Source organism: Ursus americanus, chromosome 12 (genome assembly GCF_024610735.1).
Source record: "Ursus americanus isolate L20-20 chromosome 12, mUrsAme1.1.p, whole genome shotgun sequence".
NCBI lineage: Eukaryota > Metazoa > Chordata > Mammalia > Carnivora > Ursidae > Ursus > Ursus americanus.
The window spans coordinates 9454779-9479199 of NC_142138.1; the positions used below are offsets into that span (position 1 = coordinate 9454779).

At 37.1% G+C, this 24421-nt stretch overlaps 1 protein-coding gene across 3 annotated transcripts in view; it reads right to left on the reverse strand.

Moving 5' to 3' along the window:
• The window catches only part of NRDC (nardilysin convertase), a 101532-nt gene that overhangs the window by 5054 nt on the left and 72057 nt on the right, over positions 1 to 24421 (reverse strand). For all 3 annotated transcript variants that reach the window (XR_015726239.1, XM_045799558.2, XM_045799559.2), the window contains 16 exons: positions 24283 to 24356; positions 22759 to 22828; positions 19795 to 19872; positions 18376 to 18496; positions 18241 to 18299; positions 17883 to 17937; positions 12435 to 12539; positions 10656 to 10779; positions 10027 to 10113; positions 7781 to 7900; positions 6637 to 6688; positions 5570 to 5720; positions 4590 to 4717; positions 2619 to 2781; positions 832 to 863; positions 440 to 578 (listed from right to left, as the gene is read on the reverse strand). Coding sequence is in view for 2 of the 3 variants with exons in the window: in XM_045799558.2 (XP_045655514.2) it covers positions 440 to 578; positions 832 to 863; positions 2619 to 2781; positions 4590 to 4717; positions 5570 to 5720; positions 6637 to 6688; positions 7781 to 7900; positions 10027 to 10113; positions 10656 to 10779; positions 12435 to 12539; positions 17883 to 17937; positions 18241 to 18299; positions 18376 to 18496; positions 19795 to 19872; positions 22759 to 22828; positions 24283 to 24356 (1558 nt within the window). In the remaining variant the exon portion in view is untranslated. The remainder of the gene's footprint in view (positions 1 to 439; positions 579 to 831; positions 864 to 2618; positions 2782 to 4589; positions 4718 to 5569; positions 5721 to 6636; positions 6689 to 7780; positions 7901 to 10026; positions 10114 to 10655; positions 10780 to 12434; positions 12540 to 17882; positions 17938 to 18240; positions 18300 to 18375; positions 18497 to 19794; positions 19873 to 22758; positions 22829 to 24282; positions 24357 to 24421) is intronic.

Sequence of the window (24421 nt, forward strand, 5' to 3'; positions counted from 1 at the left end):
TGTCAGATGCTTTGAAACTTAATTATGATTCTAGTAGTCATTCTGTTTGCTATATATTGATTGCCTGGCTGTTTACTTTGGCCTCTTTTTCAGAACTGTCTTTTTAACAAATGTCCTCCTGCTACTTGGGGTTGTGTCAGGGGGAACATGTAGGAACTTCCAACCACTCTTCAGTCGCTGTCCCTCTGGACCAGTAGTTGCATGATTCAATGAAACCCTATGACTGAAAAATGATCCATTTCGCTAACAGGAGCAATTTTAAATGCAATTGCTTCAAGAGGACAAATGACCCTAAGGATAAAAACTACAGAGGTAACTACAAAAGGGCCTTGAAAATCACAGGGTCACTACTCCCAGGTACTTTGGACCTTCCACCAGGCTTTAGCGCCCTACAGGTACTCAGCCATGAGGATGGCTGTGTGTAAAGGGGCCAACTGACCTGGTAGTACACAGTGACTTCAGAGTTGGCGTCACCCTTGTTCAGAGCTCTCACTTTGCACAGGTGGTGGCCACTAGGCAGCTCTACCACCTGGAACTGCACAGGCATCTCCTGCTCCAGGGGCATGAAGTTCAGCTTGCTGCAAGAGAATGAGTCTGGGTCACTGAGCAGTGCCTTTATCCTCTTACCCCCACCCACAAACTACTGTGAAGAGGAGGTCAGGCCATCCACAGCCCCTTCTGAATTCCTTTGCTTACATAACCAGCCTCAAGAAAACATACCACAAGGAGCATCATCCACTGTGGATTTAGTAATAACTGAGCTGTGGCTCAAGGCCCTCCTGCTGGAAGGAATATACAACTCCTACAGAGAAAACATAAACCAATACTCACTCAACAACATATTTCAGGAAATCCATGGATTCCTAGGAGGCAAAAGAGAAAAAAATAACTATAGCACGCTCTCTTGACATTAATTTCAACCAGAACCAACTAATATCAATATTCTAATTCTTTAAGAAGCAGTGGCTAGCATTAGGAAAGCAGATATAGTCTGTCAACCACATTGATTATGATTGTGGAAAATTCAGGGGCTCTCAACTGAACAGCTCCTCCTTTGTTCTCCCATTGGCATTCTATTTACCTGTACACTGTGACCTGATCAAGCTTAACTGTTCAGTTTAGCCCACCAGGCTCTGTCCTCTGTGACACTTGTGACTGTGTTTTCAAAACCTCAGTCTATAAATAAAAAACGTGGCATAGACAGCAACAGAATAACACTTAACACTGAGTGAATGCATCCTCTCCCCTCTCAAGACTTCTGTTTTCTTATCTATAAAATGGGGGATAAAAGGAAGTGTCAGCTCATCTCGACAGTGGTTTCTACCTGGAGCAATTCATGGTACTACCTCTGGATCAAAAGGACCCCTGGCCGGTACTCCCACTGTGCTCAGAAAAGCGGGCAGCTATCCTCTCTATGTGGGTTGAAGCTTTTAAACTTCTGTGGGGAGGAAAGAAACTAAAGCTGGTTTGAGGGCTGGGGAATAAAGACAGAGAGGAAGTGGAGAGGAGACAGCAGCCAGTCTCAAGAATGGCCAGTTATATATTCCATCAAAGGGCCAGTCCTGAGAAACTGGGAAGCCATGAAGGAAGATGGTCAACAGCCAAATAATTTAGGGAGACTCCCAAACAAGCATCCTTGGCTGGAAGAGGCCTTAGTTAGTTAAAAGAACCACAGACCTATCCCACTCAGTAAGTATCAGAACAAATACCTCATATGCCCCCAAACCTATTTTTCCTACTCCTCCACCAACCCACTGGTTCAAGCAAGAAATCCAGGCATCATCTTAAACCCCTCCCTCCTCTATCACCCCCACATCCAATTAGTCACTGAGTTTTGGCCATCCTCTACCTCACTATTTCTTTTTCATTTACTTTGCCTAAGCTCAGGCTTCATCATCTTTTGCTTCAACATGGGGATGGGGGGTAAAAGCACATAACAAAGTTTAGCATCTTCACCATTTTTAAGTGTACAGTTCCACAGTGTTACATTTATTTACAATGTTGTAAAACGGAACCCCAGAACTTTCTCACTTGCAAAACGGAAACTCTATACCCATAAAACAACTCCCCCTTTTTTCCATCTTCCCAACCCTTGGTAACCACTATTCTACTTTCTGTTTCTATGACTTTGACTACACTGGATACCTTGTACATTCTGGAATCATGTCAATTCTTATAAAAGCCTCATAACTGGTCCCTGCATCTTTCTTAACAACAAATCCCTTTTTAGATACTTCACTGATTTTCCATTTACTACAGGATAAAGCCCAAGCTCCTTAACTTGACACACAACTTTGATATATAAGTTCTGCCAAAGTATGTGTGTGTGTGTATACATCCCTCACCACACCCCAGAGCTCCCACTTTAAACTGTTGTTTCCACACACAATCTTCAATAACCAATACCATAACTTTACCAAATCCATTTCACCCAAAGCCCTGTCCATTATCAGCAGTCGTCTCATTAAGAAAGTCTTTCCCAGCATCAGAACGGCTGTGCTAGGACAACTCTGACCTGTCAGAACTACAGAGCTTCCCTTTTTGGAGAACTACTGCAATTTCAGAGCCCACAACAGCATTCAGACCTCGCCAAGAGCAACAGAGCACCTCACACTCACTGTGCTTGTGACATTTCCTTGTACCAGGCCTTCAACAAAGAGCTGGGATTTGAACTCCTTGACGAAGCTCAGCAGAGACTCAAGGGAAAGGCCATCCATCAAAGCCCGGTACTTGTCAATCATAGACCAACGGGCATATTCCAGGATTAAAAGCCGCACATCTCTATTCAGAGGGCAGAAAAAAAGTTTCGTCGTTTTGAAATGAATCTTTAGATAAAAAAAGATTTGGTTAAGTTTTTACAGATGACGTGTTTCTAAAGAGACACAATTTCTATCATAAGATGGGAGAAACAATGTCATAATCACCAAAAACCATTTAAAATTACATTTACAAAACTATACATAGATTTGCTCACTGGTACAACTCACTTATCTGTCTCAAGTGCACAATAAAATATTTCACATTAGTTGCCAGATGAGTCACACACCAATTCAGAATTACTATTTTTATTTAAAATTCCATTAACATTTTATTAATTACTAGAGGCCAGCATTATGGGAACCTATTACTGTGGCGACAACATAGTATACATAGTGGCTCTAGGCCAGAATCAGACTAACCCCTATTCCACATCACCCCAACTCCTCACCACCCCCAACTCCCCCCCCCACACTAAACTGTTTAAACTTGACGAGTTACTTAGCATCTGTGACTCAATTTCTTCATTTTTAAAACAAGGAAAATAGTAATGGCTACCATTATAGAGTTTTGGAGAGAAATAAATATATACATATAAAGGTTTTGTATCTCGCAAATACTGACTCTTCGATAAACAGGTACAATTATTAGTCTACCACACGTGAATGAAGCAGTACTCAGGAGCTGTTGGACACACAGGGCTATTTTTCATCATATTGATAGTTCTAGACAACTCGCCTTTCCAACTTGCATTTGGTTATTAGTTTTTATAACTTTTTGTGACCAGATTATCAGTTATTACAGGTCTGACTCTTAACTGCCACCTGCCCTGCTTTTGCATTTTGTTCACTTATGGACTCCTTATAACTTTGTCGAAAGGGGGAGAAGAGAGATGGGGTAACTGGGTGATGGACACTAAGGAGGGCATGTGATGTAATGAGCACTGGGTATTATATAAGACTGATGAATCACAGGCCTGTACCTCTGAAACCAATAATATATTATATGTTAATTTAAATTTTTAAAAAGTTAAATAAAAGAACTGACCATGAGATAAATAGACAGATAGATAAATGGGTCAAAAGTAGGGCCTCTATATAAGGTTGTGCTGTTTGTTCACCATCTACAGATGCTCAGCACGGAGGTCAAGCAGGGGCTTGCAAGTCATGTGCACGAAGGGCTGTGTCTGCTCAGAGAGGACTTTTTCTCCCTCCCACAGAGGCTCTACCCGCTGACAGAAGGCACCAAAAAGGGGTACTTTTTCTGATTCATACAGAGGTACATCTAGGCTACCATTAGCCCTGGACAAAAGAACAGACTCTAATAACAGACTCAAGGGGTTATGAGCAGAGGGCTTAAACATTATTATGCAGACGGTTAGAAGCCTTTTTAGTTTCCTCTGGAAACTTGGCTGAATTCTGGATAGCTGCAGATGCCAGATAAGTGATGGGTTACGCAATTTAGCTGAACTACCTCATCACAACACCCAATACACCGATATCAGTAGGAAAGCAATTTTGAGCTATAACAAAGCCAGCACTTCTTCAACTGTTACTTACTTAGAAACTTTGGAAAAACATCCTTGTTTACCTTTATTTAGCCTCTAATTAAGTATAGTGAGTAGGCTTATTTTAGTCCTACTCACAGACAGCTACTTAAGCTAGGTTTAGAAGGCCTATAACTCAATGGATGGTTTCCTAAACCACAGCCAATTCTAATTTGTTTGAAAAACAGCACTGAAACTACAGCCTCATTTCACACACCTAACCCCTAGAAAGACAAATACTTTCAGGCCTTCGAAATAGAAGCTGATCGATCCTATGTATACCCACTTGGCCAGAGTTTCGGGCTTGATGAGGATGTTAAAGTAGGTCTTCTTCAACTGCTCGGTTATCATTGTGAAGACAGCTGGTGTGGAACTGAACTCCGCTAAGTAGTCAATAATGAGCTGAAATAGTAGCTTAAAAGAAAAGAAAGAAGCACTTTAAGTAGAGAAGCATGAAATCCACTACGTTTTGGGGCAGGGATGGAGGGAATGCTTCCCATTGGTTTTTACCAGGGGCCCAGCTTGGGAATAGGTATTTGGAGGAGTACTGGTGACTCAAGGATATTCAGGAGATAAAATCCTCAATAACTGTGAAATTTGGAGCAATGATTCCTCTTTTTCTTCTTTAATTTTCGTAAGTATTCTTAAACACTTTCTTCTTCCAAATAAATAATTTTTAATTTAAAAAATTTTTTTAAAAGATTTTCTTTATTTATTTGACAAGAGAGAGAGCACAAGCAGGGGGAGTGGCAGGCAGAGGGAGAGGGAGAAGCAGTTTCCCCACAGAGCAGGGGGAGCCCAATGTGGGACTTGGTCCCAGGACCCAGGGATCATGACCTGAGCTGAAGGCAGTCGCTTAGCCAACTGAGCCACCCAGGCGCCCTAAACTTAAATAATTTTTTATTCAGCATCTCCACTGCCCCTAAATGTGACTTTAACTGGGAGAACACTACATTTATATATTGATTTTGGAAGTAATGACAACTTTCTATCAAACCCTCCTATCTAGTGTTGGCTGCAGACAAACTGCAGGGAAGCAAAGGGAAGTGAAATCAAGCCTGAAGCAGAAGCTGTACTGCATGCATTGCTAGTAATTAGTGGATATGTTGCTCTTATGTGTGGCCCAAGTCAGAACAGCTGTCACCGGCCAAGAAAACATGAGAACCCACATTAATAAACATTTCTGTGTATAGTAACCCATGCATAAGCCTCTATCTTGGTGCTTTAGGGGCAACACTATAAGCAAAACGGGACACTTGTACTTACAGGTAGTTTGTGGTTGAATCCTTTCACTCGAATAATTAAACCATGTTCTCCAGCTACCAACTTATACTCTAGCTGGGCCACATCTGCTTCATAAGCTGGCTCCGCAAGGTTATGGGTAAGAATATTGACAAAGATATCAAAGAGGACCACACTGAGAATATAAAATGCAAACAGCACCATTAATTGGCAGAAATAAAAACAAATGTGCTTTGGAGTAGGAAATTTCACTTTTAAAAAAATGATTACTCCAGAATGTAGTTCAAAGGTAAATACAGCTTACTCAGGGCTCAGTTTTATAGGCACAATACAGAACACCCACCTTCAGCAGAGCTTCCCAATCTTTGTCATGTTATGCATATATATAATGTTAACGCTTATACTGAAAAATGGGCTAAATGTAAAAGGCATAACAATAACTGGCCCAAAGGCTCTGGCCATTCCTGCAGCCCAGGTCTTCTGACTGACAAATTAAAAATCTGAGGGAAGGGAGGCAGTTAATACATTTTTTCAAGTGGTATTAATAAATACTAGTGCTGTCATTCTCAGGTACTCTATACTATATACTATGGAATCTCAGGATTCCATAGTTCAAGCGGCAAAGGAAAGGAAGTACACCAACATTTCCTGAGCGCCTCCAAGGATTCAGGCACATTGTAAGCTGTGACCTCCCACAGTGCAGTTATCTATATAAATACGTAAGTTATTTGCTACAAAGTATAATCAGATTCCTTGCCAGTTTCTAGACACAGGATCAACAGATGCATTTGTTCTCATTACAGACCAGAAGTTAATCCAAACTCATTTCTAAAGAACTTTCTCAATCCAGTAATACTATGACCACCCTATACTACAGCATGTTTTATTACTGGGTGCTGGAATTGGAGCAGCCACAATTCCATTTCAATGTTCAGCATCAATACAAATAATTTGGGGCACAGAAAAAAATACACGAATCAGCAGCACAGCTCAGTACTGACAGAGAAAATGACAGAATGATTCAGAATGAGACAAACAAAACAGTTTTTCAATAAGAAACATATTTTCCAATAAAGAGGACAATTGCTTACTTTGCTGCAGACTTCTGTATCAAAGGTGAAATCAGATGGAAACGTATATACGCTAAAAAAAAAAAAAAAAAAAAAGATAAGAAAATCTAGGCCAGAGGCCTCAAATATTTTAGACATCTGCCACATGTCCCTAACATCGTGTTTTCTAAAAATTCTGAAATAAACTACTAGCCCTTAAATCCTTGTTACATCTTTATCCTGAAGTTATCTTTTAAAAAGTAACATTTACCATTCTAAATAGTATCCAAAAGGCACACTTTCGTCTATGGGAAGGCCAGATACATAAACAGATAACACAAAGGAGCCTAGGAATACTACATTAATAGCTTTGGTCAGAGAAAATGTTTACAGAGGTATACATGTCAAAAACATTAAAGAACAATCCCAAAGCTCACAGAAAGTTACAGCACAGACTTTCCAAAGAAGCTGAATAAATGTTAAGAACATTTTTAGAAACAGTGGTAAGTAATTCAAGAAACACCTTCCCAATAAACTTAAGAATTCCTGGGAGCCGCAGAACAGCTGTGTTGAGGTTAGGGATCTGGATTAAATGGCAACAAAGGGATTTCTTTTTATTCCAAGCTGCTTCAGTAAATTCCTATGCTATGCACAAGAACAAAAAATAAAAAACACAGTTTGGGTTAACACATTAAAGACAAGAACTCTGGAGTCTATTTAACAGTATACTGTGATTCTTTTACGATAAAAGCAAATGGTAGAGAGAGAGCGATGGAGGATATTTCCCATTTGTAATGCTGGAACAGGCTAGCTATTGTGTCCAAGAATAATCTCCTTCGGCATACTCTTATTCTCTTTTTAAAAATGTTTAAAACATACCACCCATTCCCTAAGATGTCCCCATACCTGGCTCTTTCATTTAACTGCAAGAAAAATATTTTAAAACAATTTCATTTTAAGCCTTGAATCCTTATTTATTTTCTAGAATCTGTAATGTATACAAGGATTTCTGTGAAGGCACAGGAGCGCAGTATGGATATGATAGATGAGCCTAGAAAAGATCTTCAATTGGAAGAGGAAGGAGGAAAGGGAGACAGGTGACAGACACACAGAAACAGGTTGCTACCAAAGTGGAAAAAGAGTTGCTATACTTATTTCACTCCTTTTAGAAAGGGAAACATTTTACCTTTGGGAATTTTGAATTTGTTGTCTTTCTTATACCACAGGCAACCTTGTGGAGTATTCACAATTTTAACAGGGTATTCTGTCTCAGGGCAATCAAATGCCTTCAACATGAAGTCCGTGGCTAACAAGAGAAAAAACAATTCATTCCAGTAATTCAACCTGATTCCAACAATCTGTTCTTGGTTTTAGAAGTCTAGATAATTTCTCTTTGTGGCAAAAATAAGCCAAATTCAAACGCTAGAATATAATAAATTAGTAGAACACAGAAAATTCTCTTGCCCTTAAACTAAATGAACTCTGAAGATCTGTAATTTCCTAAAGATTGATTCTGATCTCTCCACGTTCTGCTTCTCTTTCTCAAAGATAGTCTTAACTTTAAGAGGGACCTTTAATCAGGATAGCTGTATAAACCAATTTATAAACAAATCCATTCTTGAAAGAGAATGTCTTCTATCAACCTTACGGACATTTGAAAGGTAACAAAAAAGTTCTGTTCTAACAAAGTCAAACTTGGACGCCTGGGTGGCTCAGTCAGTTAGGTGTCTGCCTTTGCCTCAGGGCATGATCCCAGGGTCCTGAGATCTGGTCCCTGCTCAGCAGGGAACCTGCTTCTCCCTCTGCCTGCTGCTCCTCCTGTTTGTGCTTACTCTCCCTCTCTCTGACAAATAAATAAAATCTAAAAAAAAAAGTCAAACGTGTCCTCTAAGTTAATGAAAACATACATTGTTTTATCAATATGTAGGTGAGAAATAGCTACTTAAAGGAAAACAAGAATAGAAAAAACTACTTGTTATATTGATTAAAAAGAACTGGGTTGTTTAGATACTTAAAGTTCAAGATGCGGAACTGAATTGTCTAAAATACGTGAGACTTTTTAAAAAGTCTTTTGTTCTTCTAATTGAGGTTAGATCCACAAAACAAAATCAACCATTTTAAAGTGAACAATTCAGAGGTATTTAGTACACTCATAATGTTGTACTACCACCACTTCTATCCAGTTTCAAAACATTTTCATCACCCTAAAAGGAAACCTTTACACTCCATTAAACAGTCACTTCCCATTATCCACTCCCCCAAGCCACTGGCAACCATCAACTTGTGTTCTGACTCTATGGATTTATATATCCTGGATTTTTCATATAAATGGAATCCTATATGACCCCTTATGTCTGGCTTCTTCAGCATAATGTTTTCAAGGTTCATCCATGTTGTAGCATGTACATACTTATTTTTATGACTGAATATTACTCCTTTGTATATATTTACTATAATTTGTTCATCCATTCATTCACTGATGGACATATGGGCTGTCTCCCATTAATGAATAATGCTGCTGTGAATATGCATGTACATGTATTTGTTTGACTACTTGTTTTCAATTCTTCTGGGTATATACCTAGAAGTGGAACTGCTAGGGAAAATGGCATTCTGAGTAAATTAGTTATATACAACTGTAACCTTTGACCTACAATGTTTCCCATTGAAAGCTGGTAGACAGGTAGACAGATACACACACATATATCTACACAGAACAGAAATTCTTGAAATAATACATCTTCTTTATAAAGCAAATAAACATTTTGCTATTTTCCATCCTAACTGGTTCTTTTTAATGCTTTCCTAACTCATTACACTGACCTGACAACCCACTACAATGATTTCACAAACCTTCTGGTTTAAAAAACACTAAAACAACCAGGCAAGATAATGGCTAGTCCTACAGAGATTGACATGAAAGGATCAGCTATGATACACAAGAAAAAGCAGAAGTCTCAGGGAGTCCCAACATCTACATTTAAGTCCTGTTTTCTCCATTCACCAACTGATTAGTCTAGGAAAAGTCACTTTGCCTTTTTAAGCCTCAGGTTTTCTCATTAAAAAAGTAAGAAAACAGGGGCGCCTGGGTGGCACAGCGGTTAAGCGTCTGCCTTCAGCTCAGGGCGTGATCCCGGCGTTATGGGATCGAGCCCCACATCAGGCTCCTCCGCTAGGAGCCTGCTTCTTCCTCTCCCACTCCCCCTGCTTGTGTTCCCTCTCTCGCTGGCTGTCTCTATCTCTGTCAAATAAATAAATAAAATCTTTAAAAAAAAAAAAAAAAAAAGTAAGAAAACAGTAATGACTACTCTAGAGTGTTACTGGGAAGCTCAAATAGTAATTCAAATGACACTTTGTAAATGCACTATACAGGTGCTACTTGTTTTATTGATACATAGACGGATTATGTATAATGACTGCTATTTCACTGACCTATGTACTTATTTTCAGCTGGAAGATGAAGATCTGGATTTAATTCGAAATTAGTCTTCCACAGTTCGGCCCAAGAGTTTTCAACATCTGTAGAGATGAAAAACAAACTATCCAATAAACAATGCAATGTTGAGAATTCTCTTAATAAAAAATCAATTAACAACTAGCCTTCACAAATTGATTCTTCTTTCTCAGGAAAACTGTAATATATCCAGGCATGCTAGCCATTTACTATTCGAAGTGTGGTTAGCAGCACTGATCACCTGGGAGCTTATGAGAAATGCAGAATTTCAAGCCCTAACCCAGAGCCAGTGAATAAGAGTTTGTATTTTAATAAGACCTCTAGGTGACATATATGTATACTGAAGTTTCAGAAGCACTTTTCTAAAATAGTCAAAACTCTTCCCCAAACCACCCAGAACACAGGATTTTACTAGCTATAATAAATATAAACATAGCAGAAAGTAATTTTCTGCAAAGCAGTATAAATAATTTTCATTTCAAAGTAAACTTCTAAAAAAGTTTATACTTTTTTTCATAGGAACCATCAGACAAATTATTAAGGAATAAAAATTCTCAGGTGAGTCAGCTAAACCTAAACTCGTAGGACAATTATTAAAATATTTTACCTTCCATACTATACTGAGTCCCAAACCATTTCTCCTTGAGGTCACATTTCCCCTCATTAGCACCAGACAGCAGAACAAGATTTGCTTTTTGTGGAACTAGCTGATTAAGGGCTTCAGCAATGACCTAATTGGGGGGGAGGGGGTGGGAGACACACACACACACACACAAATAACAACTTTAACCTAATACATCTCTGTTAAAAAGGCAAAGCCATATGTTAGGCATCCCCAAGATCCTAGCATCTTGATGCTCATGAAACTCTATCTATAGTCTTTAACACCCTAATTTATAAAACTTCATTAGTCTATTAGTTGTTTCAAATGTTTCCTGATAATGCTATAAACTGTATTCATCTCAAATCCTACATAATAATAATACTAGCAGTAAAAATAGCTCTCATTTACTAAGTTTTACTATGTGCCAGGTAGTGTTTAGCATACGTTATTTCATTTAATCCTAAAACAACTCTAAGGTATACCCATTTATAGAAAATAATACTCAGGTTCCTGTTAAAAGTTACATAATATGTGTTAAAGATTCCATAATATGCACAGAACAACACAGCTAGAAATGACAAATGTGGAGTTCTAAACAAGTTGTGTATGATTCCAAAAACTCTGCTTATACTACCTCATCCCCAAGAATCAATAAAATGATCCCATTGCAAGGCCTCCTTCAATAATCCTTCAACTATGATAGGAGTAAACACAAGATTTTGTGGGTAAGGTTTGAAACCCTAACTACCAATTAAACACCATTTCTTTGAGGAAAAACACAAATGGCAGTTCAGAATAAAATACTTGGACCCCTGGGCCCAATCTTCCTAGGAGGTAACAAGAATGTGTAATTACTGCTTCCTCCTGTACCCTTTCCTATCTTTAAAAATCTGGAATACCCTATATCAAGATTTCTCAACCTCAGCATTATTAACATCTTGGGCCAAATAATACTTCATTGTGGGGTGCCGTCTTCTGCACTGTGAGATGCTTAGCAGCTGCCGCTTCTGACTTCCCACCGACTAGATGATCTGCCAAGAGCATCCCCAGTTGTGATAACTGCAATGTCTCCAGACACTGACAAATATCCTCCCCCAGTCGTGACAACTGCAATGTCTCCAGACACTGACAAATATCCTCCCCTAGTCGTGACAACTGCAATGTCTCCAGACACTGACAAATATCCTCCCCCAGTCGTGACAACTGCAATGTCTCCAGACACTGACAAACATCCTCTGGGGGCAAAATCTCCCAAATGAGAACTGCTACCCCGTATGGAGCAAAATGACTTACTCCCAACGAGGAAGGAAGGAAAAACCCAGCCAAGTATTTACTTGTATGTAATATTGTCTATAAGTCACATGTTTCAAATTCAGGGAATCTTAACATTTCTTATAAACATTTTCAAAATGGTTAAAATGTAATTACCCAGAGTCTCTAACTGAACCAAAAGGTAAGCAAAACAACTCTCTAAGTAAGCTTGGCAACTACAGCACGTAATTCTAGGAATAACTTTTTTTAGTAGATATTATAACACTTCAAAAATAGTGAGAATAATAGTACCTAAGAAACGGACTTGATTTTCTCCTCATATTTAAAACATGATTATATACAACAATCATGAAAAATTACCCACAAAACTTATATTTCTTCCATTTAAACAAAAAAATCTGACAAATTTAACCAAGTTTTCTACATTCCCACAGTTCTTAAGTATATCTTTGCACTTTCTCCCCCTCCCCTTTTGTCTAAAAGTAACTCTTCGAAATGAAACCTCCTTACTTCTGGCTTGTATTCAAAAAGAAGCTGATCTCCAGTGAGAAAGTCCTGTAGTGGGTACAGCTGCATGTTTTCACACATATTTTCCACATACTCAACTGGATCTGTCTGTAAAGAGAGAATTATTTCATACCAGAAACTTCCCTTATTCTTAATTTACCACAAAATACAAATAATTTTTCCTTTTTAACAATGAAACCAAAAGCCTCTGAACAGAAATATACTGAGCAAATATAATTTTAGCTTAAGAATTTGATGCTCACTCAAGCCCCGCGTTGGGCATAGCGATTACTTTAAAAAAGGGGGGGGGGGGGTAATTTGATGCTCAGAATTCTAAGAAAATTTAGCCAGAGAAAATTTACCACCTTAAGGAAGTTAACCTGACGCCCCTCCAATTCCCGTCCTGAACCCTACACCACACTAAGCTCTAATCACATCACAGCCTCATCATGACAGCATTACAACACTGAACTGTAAATGCTTGCTTACAGGTCAAGTGCCCCATGTGACTGATGTCCTTAAAGACAGGGTCTTCATCATTTTATCACTATAGCACTATCGCCTAAAACCATCTGTAAACATGAATTAAATCAATGCAGAAATCAAAATGTGTCAGTAGATAAAAGTCTTGCTATAAGAAACTCTATTAATCAGTGTATTACCTCAATTTAAAACTGAAAGAGTAACCACAAGTTCTCTAACTTGTTCAGAGGAAAGCGATCAATTTAAGTACTAATTGAGCACCCGGACGTTCAGAATCTTAAAACTGACAAGTCCGTCAGTGGTTCTATTCCCACATTTTATGAGGAAATAAACTCAGATTGATCAGGAGACTTGCCCAAAGTCACACAGTAAATAACAGGCAGAGCAGATACTAGAACTCAGGACTCCTAACGGAGCAGCAAACACTCTTTCCAAAATAACCACACTATCCAGTCCTTTACTAGACAGTATGGGTTGTTCTCTCACCTAATGGAAGACAGAAGAGAAGGTTACTGCATTCATGAAGAAATGAGATGTGCATACATCAAACTAGAGACCATAGGTATATGTTATTTACTAAATTACCACATAAAAATAGAATAAGAGGGGAGCCTGGGTGGCACAGCGGTTAAGCGTCTGCCTCCGGCTCAGGGCGTGATCCCGGCGTTATGGGATCGAGCCCCACATCAGGCTCCTCCGCTATGAGCCTGCTTCTTCCTCTCCCGCTCCCCCTGCTTGTGTTCCCTCTCTCACTGGCTGTCTCTATCTCTGTCGAATAAATAAATAAAAACTTAAAAAAAATAGAATAAGAAAAAAGTAAGGAAAGATTGCTAGCTTTTTTTGTCCCACTTCCCACTTCAGGAAACATTCCTGAATCATCAAGTTGACCAGTCACTAAGGTGCTATAATTATTTAAAATGATTCCTCCTACTCTGTTCTCATTTTTTTTTTTTTTAAGTTAAGCTATTCTCACCAGCCACTCACTTATAAATTAACTGCTCTGGTCAGTATGCAACAAAATTGAATGATTCAAGATATTTCCTATGAGAAAACACCAAGGACCCTGGCTAAAAGCAGATCTCCAGTGCCAAGGCAATGGAGCAGGTGCTAAGAAAAACACTCAAACGCTATTCTTTCACTTTTTTAGAAGATATAATTCACATATCATAAAATTCACCCTTTTAAAGTACACAATTAAAAATGAAATAAAATTTAAAATAAAGTGTACGATTTAGTGGCTAGGATATTCACAAAGTTATACAACCATCACCACCATCTAGTCAGAGAATATTTTCATGGCTCCAAAAGGAAACTCCCATAACCATTAAGCATTCACTCCCTACTACCCACTCCCCCTAGCCACTGGCAACCATCAATCTGTGCTGTATCTCTATGGATTTACCTACTCTGGATGTGTCATATAAATGGAATCATAGAACATGTGACCTGTGCTGACTGGCTTCTTTCACTTAGCACATTTCCAAGGCTCATCCATGTTGTAGCATGAATCAGTACTTCATTCCTTTTCATGGCTGAAGAATATTCCACAGTGTGCATATTCTACGTTTTGTTTAACCATGCATTCGTTGACATTTGGGTGTTTCCACTTTGGGGCTAAACTGAATACTGCTATCAGAAATACGTGTGTACAAGTATTTGTGTGGACATGTTTTCAATTCTCGTGGGTGTATACCTAGGAGGCCTTATAGTAGAGCTTATATGGTAAGTCTGTTTAACTTTTTAAGGAACTGCCAAACTGTTTTCCAAAGCAGCTACACCACTCTATAATTCCCACCAGCAATGTATGAGGGCTCTAATTTCTCTATTTCTCCTCCAACACTTGTTATTGTCTGTCCTCTAATTTTTTTTTTAATCTACTACAAACTCTTACTGCCTTATTATTAGATTATTTCTGTTTTTCTGCCTACAGAAAAGCACATGCTTAAACACCTTGTTCTAGTTCATATTGTTGATTTATAAGACATATTGAGTCCAAGTTCCTATGGGAAATAATTTGTTTAAATTTCTTAATTAAGGGCAACTGGTGATTCAGTCAGCTGAGCGGCTGCCTTTGGCTGAGGTCATGATCCCAGGGTCCTGGGATCAAGTCCGAAGTTGGGCTCCCTGCTCAGCAGAGAGTCTGCTTCTCCCTCTCCCTCTGCCCCTCACCCCTGGCTCATGCTCTCTCTCAAATAAAATCTTAAATAAATAAATAAATACATACATACATACATGAATTTCTTAATAAGACTGGTTTGAATAGTTTGAAAAGGACATTCCTATTTGCCTTTATTGATGAAGACCAGAAATAGTCTAAAGAGGACACATTCCAACTTTGTTAAAAAAACAGAAATTTATAAAAGCCAAAATAAGCTGAGCTACTTGAGTTAATTTAGCAGTTCACACAGAGATATAAACCTTTCTGATTTGTTCTCACTTTGCACTGATTAGGTTTTAATCTAAGATGTCTTGGGCTCACGTTTTAAAATCAAGACAAGTATTCATGACTATTGCTAACGGTAAAAGAAATGAGCTACAGAAATGGGGAGATGTCAGTAAAAAGACATCTTGAAATGATTTGCTAAGAAGAAACTGGAGGGGCAGAAAAACTATCACTCACTCCACCAATGCTAAAAAGCTGATCCCCAAAAAAGGAATCTGGGGATTCCACTTACACTTGTAGTCCACAATTCTTGCTGCCGCTCCTTCCCTGCCATAGTTCTGACCCACATGTTGCCACCACAGCTGATAAGGACACTGAACAAAATTACTCCTGGTAAGGTAGCTGGCAGGACTTGTGGAGTTCTATGCCTACCAGTCCAGTTATACGGAGGAGTGCCTATAGGGCCCGTAATGGCCAACAGATGTGTCAAAGCAGCCTGTTTTCACAGATTAAGATTTTTATTTCTATTACAATTATTCGAGTATACAGAGGAGATTACATAGGAATCAACAGCAACTGGAAGCTTACAGTTTTTGTGACCTTGTCCTCATGTACCTAAATCTTCTCTACTTAGGGTAGATATTCAGGGAATCATCTCTGGTGATGATCTAAAAAGGCAGCTTCAAGATGCTCTATGAAGCAGTTCTAAATCGGGGGGTTTAATCCAGGGTCCACAGACATTTCCCACAAGATATATCAATGGACAAATTCAGGAGTGTGTATGTGCATGAATTGGCTGGGAAGAAATTACATATTTATTTTCACTAATATCTAAATTAGCATTTTTATTCTATTATGAATATAGGTACAAACCACACTTGTATTAGCAGCATCTATGACTAACCAATAAAAATCACAATACAGTGGGGTGCCTTGGTGGCTCAGTCGATTAAGCAACTGCCTTCAGATCAGGTCATGATTGTAGGGCCCTGGGATCGAGACCCACTGAAGCCCCTCATCGAGCTCAGCAGGGAATCTGCTTCTCTCTCTCTCTCTGCCCCATACCCCGAGTGTGCTCTCTCAGATAAATAAAATCTTTAAAAAAAAAAAAAAAAAAGAATCAATATAGTTGTTGCAGATATCTCACACTCACTGCTACTTAAAACTGAAATAATTGTTAGACCTACTGCTAGACTTGTTATTTAATATGTTAATAAAGAGACAATATTACTATTTTTTTTTACCATTTTGAGTCTTTATTTCAGTATTCCTTCAAAAACTGCTGTATTTTATTTTATTCACTTAGAAACACTATTTTATGAATTGTGTAATATATATAGTGTAATTGTGTAATATATATATACACATATGTGTGTACACACACACACACACACACACACACACACACACACACACACATATATCTTATTTTTTAAAGTAGGCTCCACACCCAGTGTGGAGTCCAACGCAGGGCTTGAATTCATGACTCTGAGATCAAGACCTGAGCTGAGATCAAAAGTCAGAAGCTTAACCGACTGAACCACCCAGTCACCCCTGGTTTGTATATTTAACAATATTGTTTCAATGTAATTTCCTGGGTGTGACAATTTTAGTGAGGTTTATGCAAGAGAATACATTGGTGTAGCAGATATATGCTAAAAAAACATTGAGAGGTGAAGTATCATGATATCTGTAATTAAATCTCAAATGTTTTGGGAAAAAGATACGCACACATGCACAAACATATATAAGGAAAAGAGAGGGAGGATAGAAAATACGGAAGACTATTAACAACTGGTGAATCTAGGTGAGGGATGAAGCAGTGGTCACTGTACCAGTATGACATTTTTTTCCGAGAGATTAAGAAGCTGAAGGGATGAAATCCTATTCTGAGGATTCAACAGACTTCCAAAGTGATCCAAGACACAAAAAGGGTTTTAAAGAAACTCTGCTTGAAACTCCTTACCTTTCAGCCTTATATATATAACACCTTCCTTTCAAAGACACGCAGGATCATTTACTTTTTCACAATAACCCAGAGTTCCTCACTTATGTTTTTCCCATTGCTTAGAATGTATCCAAACCTTATCCATTTTTTAATGCTGAACTCAATTCAAATTTACCACGTTCATGGAGCCGTCCCCAATTCTACTCAGATCAAGGCAAATGCTCTCCTTGCCCTAAGAGCCCAAAGCACACCATTTCTAACAGTACACATGGTAATTACTACAGAATTATCCTGTAGAATGTCTTCATAATATTAGAATTCCCAAAACATCAAGTACCATAGCAAGCTCTCCATGAATGTTTATCAAAAGGACAGACGGATGGATGAGTACATAGATAAAATGATTGTCACACAACACGATCTGTGTCAATCTGCCTAATTCTCCCACTGTCACTCAATATACATACTTAAAAACACAAGAATTAATTTTCAGATAACCTCAAGGCCATCTTAGGACTCACATGACAAAGAGTGGCAGAATTAAAATTCCAGTGACACTTCCAAAAAGAGGAATAATGTCCACACCAGTTTCAACTTGGTCACAGATAACATTCAAAAAGAATTTGACTTCCAGTACCTGTTCTTGGTAATGAAATTCATTATCTTCAATTTTCTGAATCTCTTCAAAAATTCTGTGAAAGAAGAAAATTGTAAGTAGAAGATTTTTAAATATATCTTAAAAATTTCTTATTAGAATCCTCAGCAAGAAAAGAGAAGAAACAGACCGGCCACATAAATGTAAGCCCTTAATGTTTCAAGTTTCCCATGCAGTATTCACATGTAGAAGAATCAGGATATGGAGCCAGTGAAGGAACTTAAGCAGGAAATGCCTGACAAACCATCATGGTAGGACTGAAGCATGTCTATTTGGCAGCCTGAAGGCTAAAACATACTAGGGACTGGTTCCTAGCCTAATTCTAATATGTACATATTACCTTTTTTCTGGGCCTAGCTTCTGCAGCATTTTCAAATACTGGAAGACAGTATGAGCAACCTGAAAACAAAACATCTGATTATGCTTTTGCATAAAGTTATATCTACATTTTTTAAATTCCATTTTAATTATTTACCTCATAGAAATGTTCATAACCCTCATCAGTCAATGTAATGGAAATGCTGAACACTGAGTAAGTAGAATTTTGCTCAAATCCTGTCTCACCATTTCCACCAAATAGTGCAAGAGCCCAGCACCTATTGTTAGGAAAAAAATGAATCCAATCAATATCTTGGGATTGACAGTCTACAAATACTTCAAATTAACAAAAATCTATGTAAAATTTGGGAAGCTCAGAAGCAGACATGCTTTCCAAAAGTGAGTTTAAAAGTACAAATTTTTAAAGTTCAAGGCCTCCCAAAAAAATTGCAACGCATGCAAGAATCACCAGAACAAAATAACAGCCATATTTATGGGAACACTAATATATATTACAACATAGTAAAACATTAATAGTTTTATGAAGATATGGTAATTTCTGTTGAAGAGAACAGCACCAAGTATTAAAATTATGGTTGCTGGGAGGCATTTCACTCATCCCTTTTGAACCTCTCTCCCAGAAGCTTGGAATACTTCAGATATATCCCTACTTAGGATGTCCAACGAGCTCTTTCAGACTATCAGCTAACCTCTCAAGGTCGTCTAAGAAACAAGCAATGAGACTATATCTTTTCCTGACTAGAATAATCCCAAAAACCTAAAACAAGAAGGAAGCCAGAATGAAGAATGTGAAATTCTAATAAAGTTCAGTAAGGCAGAAAGATTGTGCACGTCAAAGCATACTGCATTTATTATGTAAGGTATATATGTAACTAATACCATTAGTTTACTCTTTCATAAAAACCCTGGTCTCTTAGCTTTCTTTGAATGTTCTAGTCATATCAGTGCTTTAAAGTACTTATTTAAATTTCTCATCTTCCTTTCCATTCTTGGATTAGTGTATAGAAAAATCAAACAAAGACGTACTTTAATTACTGGTCCTGATTTAAAGCTATCTTTCTATGATTTGACTAAGCAACTTAACCAAGTGTTTAAACGCATTTGGAAACATTCTACTAACACAGCTGCATATATTGTTCACAGTCCCACTATTTGTTAGGATTTCTCTGCCCAGTGTAGTTTTCATGGAAGTCCACCTTCTGGGTTGGGAAAGGCTGGAGATCCACAGCATTTAAATAATCGACTTCTTTACTATTCAAATCTAAATTCTTGAGTAGAGCTAACCTTTTATGTAACTCTGGAATCCATTTACTTATGATTTTTAAAATTTTGTGCACAGCTAACTTCCAATAAGGGCTAAAAGGTAGCTTCCAAGGAAATGCACAAATATAGTAGGACTATTAAAATAATTTAGGTATTAAAGTGACTATAATTAAGCATTAGATTTGATTCTAGGCTTTCTAGCAGATAAAACAAGAATAGGTTATAGAATGCTTATTGTCTATTATTTTTCAGAGATTGCTACACTGAAAATACTTATTAATTAAATACTTGCTTTTTCCTAAGGTAAGAAAGAATGCTGCCTTTGCCTTCATGCCCAACCAGCCAAGAGATATAATGAAGTGGCTTCACCCTTTAAAAAAAAATGTTAAGGTCAAAAATAAAAATAAGTAAGGTATAAGCACACCAGGAATTCTTACTTCAAATATTATGATATTTAAGAATTTGATTATAAACTTATTGTCACATAAATTCTACCACACATGAAATTATTATTAATTTGATAATAGCAAGATAAAAACAGAAAACATGGTAAAATTTAACTTCTTTATCTGATATCATTGAATGAGTATGATCACTCCAAAATTAAGACTACAACTTTTTCTCTTGAATGCCAAACTTCTTTTTATGGTAAAATCTTTCATTTTTGTTTCACCCAAAATGGAAATAATATAGATTATCATTTTAGAACCTAATACAGAGAATGAATCCCCCAGTGTCAGGAAAAGCTTTCAGTATTGCATCAAGCTCTGTAGTAAAATGAAATGTGTTGCTTTATGGGTCAATTTACAGTTTTAGTTTTTCCTTTAACTAAATGCACGATCTTGAACAAGAGACTTAACCTCATTGTATTTTTCTTTTTCTTTTCATCTGCCCAGCTACTTACAGAGTTTTCATGACAATATAATGGAAGTGTAACAGGTGTAAAAATGTTACATTATATAATAACATACTTTAATAGTCTAAGTAGTTGTATATATATTATTTAAATTGTTTTTTCCCACTGACTTCTACTATAATTTCACAAATGTACTTCTACCCAAACAAACATGTATAGAAAAATAAGGTTAGGAAATCTAAGCATTCTTAAATTTTAAAATTAGTTTATGGAGGCCAATAAACTCTTAAAAGTTAAGATATAACATTAGGATTTCAACTGCATTAAGCAATCCCCAAACCCCACATAAAATTGTTTCAAAATGTGAATTTGAATTCTATCTATCCTAAGACTGATGTAGGGCAAAGTAAATTAGTCAAAGAATGAATGTCGCAGATTACACAACATCTGCATCTGAACAAAACGAACAGTTTTGTATTTGGTTACTCTGTAGGGATAAACATTTGCTTCTCTGTGGGGAAGGAAAAAAAAGGCTTCCCCAAAAGGTTAATTCACATAATTAGAGATTCAAAATGAATCATGATGAAGGAGACATTAAAACAAACAGTCCATAAAAAATAATAACTGGATGGAAACATACAGAAATTTTAACATTCTTTGGAAAACATAATCCTGAATGACTTTTTCCTGCCCTTCAGTAATTTTCAGGATTTCTACAATAAACTACCTCAGCAATCAGAGGATAACCAAGCCTTTATTAATTAGAAAAATAAGCACTGGGGCACCTGAGTGGCACTGCGGTTAAGCGTCTGCCTTCGGCTCAGGGCGTGATCCCAGCGTTATGGGGTCGAGCCCCACATCAGGCTCCTCTGCTATAAGCCTGCTTCTTCCTCTCCCACTCCCCCTGCTTGTGTTCCCTCTCTCGCTGGCTGTCTCTATCTCTGTCGAATAAATAAATAAAATCTTTAAAAAAAAAAAAAGAAAAAGAAAAATAAGCACTGCCCAAAAAAGGAAGAACAGTATATACAGTATAGTTTCATCTCCATAAAAAAAAAATGTTTCCGATTTACTGTTTTAATGTCTGAAGGATATATAAGAAATTATTAATGTTGAGCCTATTTTTCAGGAAACAAAAATTGGAAGCACAGCTTTACTTTTTACTTAATACTCTTTTGTCCTATTTTAAGATTTTACGAGCATGTTATTATTTTTATAGTAAAAAGTTAAACTTTTAAATATGCATATAATAATTCTAACACTTCTGGGGACATTCTACCATAACTACACAATGTGTATAGCTTTTTCCTATATTATCCTTTCACCCAAAGCAAGTAGACAATACAAGTTCTATGCTTTCTCACTGGAGGCATACCATTCTTGTTAATTTGATAGGATGACTGACTACTCTATCATATATGTGAAAAAAAAATTTTTACTGAGCTTAAGCAACATCACTTTCCTTCTGCTTGTGTGTTTATCCTCATGGTTTTATTCTGTTGGTAGTGGTTTTAAAAAAAATAAGGTAAATTTTCACCAGTTCATTAGCATTTGTTTTTAATCAGAAAAGTATTTGTAGACATTGATCTTTATCTTTAAAGAACTTCTTGCCCATGCTATACTGCTCATTTAAGACAACTATATAAATAAGTTGAGAAAATGTTTTCCTAATCTGTATAACTCTTCCCTAACTCATTACCACCTCAAAGCTGTAGGTCCTTCGGATTTAGGTTATAGCCATATTCCAGGCTCAAAATTACTTTACTTTTGACAAGTTCAAACTAAATGGTTATCACTGACAAATAAATCATAAGCTAATATATTTTTGTACTCAAAGTACTAAAGAAAATAATTACAAAAGTTAGCATTCACACAAAGATACTTAATTTCAAAGACTCAGGAAAGGTAACTAGCTATAAGAAAACTCTAGTTTTTATACCTAATTAGACATTAAAATAGATAGCCAAGCTTGAAAACTCCAGTAGTGAGGTCCTAGTTTATCATACAACAGAACCCTCAGACTGAAACCACTGAATATGCTTTTTTTAATCAAATTTTTATTTATTTTTTATTATAATAATATTTTTTTATTATGTTAGTCACCGTACAGTACATCCCTGGTTTTTGATGTAAAGTTCGATGATTCATTAGTTGCATATAACACCCAAGTGCAACATGCAATACGTGCCCTCCTTACTACCCATCACCAGCCTATCCCATTCCTCCACCCCCCTCCCCTCTGAAGCCCTCAGTTTGTTTCTCAGAGTCCATAGTCTCATGCTTCATTCCCCCTTCTGATTACCCCCCTTTCTTTATCCCTTTCTTCTCCTACCGATCTAATATGCTTTTAAAATATCACTCTCATTCAGTTTCCGATGGAGTAAATTTGCCCTTAACTCTTACCTGTAATGTTGCTGTTGAGGGGGAAGTGCCCATGTGATGGTCAGAGCATGAATTTTTCTGATTGGAACAACTAAACAAAAATATTTTTTAGAAAAACAGATATAAGTGTTCTCCATAATTTTTCTTATGCTACATGATTTTTTTTATAATTCAATATATTTCATCCTCCAATAAACAGGGGAAGGTTAAATACAATGCAATTATTATTTCAAGTTGCCAATTTTCCAATTTGAATAATGTAATTTTTATAAATTTCTTTTCAGTTTCGTTTCACGGGTAGAGCAAATGGATAAAAGAACTATGAAAATATGAAATGCTCCTAAGAAGGATCCCTTCTTGCAAGAAGGAAACGGGACTAGGAGTCAGGAGACCCATGCTCGAAATCTAGCCCTACCTCTATCTTGCTATATGTGTTTATGTAACCTTGAGGAAAATCATTCTCCTTTAAATCTTTCTGTATCTGTATTCTTATGGTATGGGAAAGGGGTTAGGCTAAAGTAGCCGTAAGATTCTTCCCAGTGCTATTACTCTATGATTCTATGAAGAGAAAAGATAAAGCCAGAAAGAATACAACAGAAAATAAGTTGTCTTTGGGAAGAGTCAGTTTAGATAGAATGAAGCAGGCAGCAGATAAAGGGTGTGAAAAACAGTCACTGATCAAAGAAAGGGAGAGAGACTGGCAATGGGATAAAGGAAGAAAAGGAGGGAATACCTAGGCAATCAGGAAAAAGAGGGGGAAAAAATCTACCATGATAAAAAGAGCAAAGAAAGAAAAAAGTTGAATTGGGAATATTTCTGCTATATTCACTATGGGCAAATTGTTATGTAAATTATAGCATAACCATGTGATGGCTCATGGGGAAATTCTTACAAATATTAAATGAAAAAAGCAAGACATAGAAGTGTATATACTTTATCATCTCAACTATGTTAAAATAAATATACCTACAGAAACGCAAAAGGAAATTTGCCAAAATGACTTCTCTAGATGGTAAGATTTATCATCTCAACTATGTTAAAATAAATATACCTACAGAAACGCAAAAGGAAATTTGCCAAAATGACTTCTCTAGATGGTAAGATGGTGATTTTCCCATTTCTCTACACTTCCTTTTTATTTTTCTTCATTTAAAAAAAACTGTTTTTATAATTGAGATAAAAGGAAATAATTTTCAAAGCATTATCCTGCCTCTATTTTTCTCTTTTTAAAGCTAATAAAGAGCAGAGCATAGATAAAATGAAATAGGAAAGAAATGGAAACCAAAGAACAAAAGGGAACAAGGGGAAAACAGGGAGAAAGCATAAAACAGACTCGAGTAGCAGCAGGGCAGCAGACCAATCTGCCACCCGTTACTGGCCTGCTGTCTGTCACTAATTGGATCTCCTCTGTCCTTCTACTCCCTTTCCAACCCAGCTGTACTTTCTGTTGTGTTGTCATTTTCAAAGAAAATTGGCAGCCTCAAGTAAGTTTTAGAGAATGAGCTACAGTTATTTCAAACAGTTTTAAACCTTTGGTTCACGAACCTCTATAAAGTTTGTTAAATGCTGGTGTGTCAAATGGATCCGTTAAATGGCCAAAGTTTGGTTTGGGTAACCCACTGAAAATAAAACAAATATATTAAAATTTAATTGGCAAAAGCCTTTATAAGCAGTATCTTTAGGG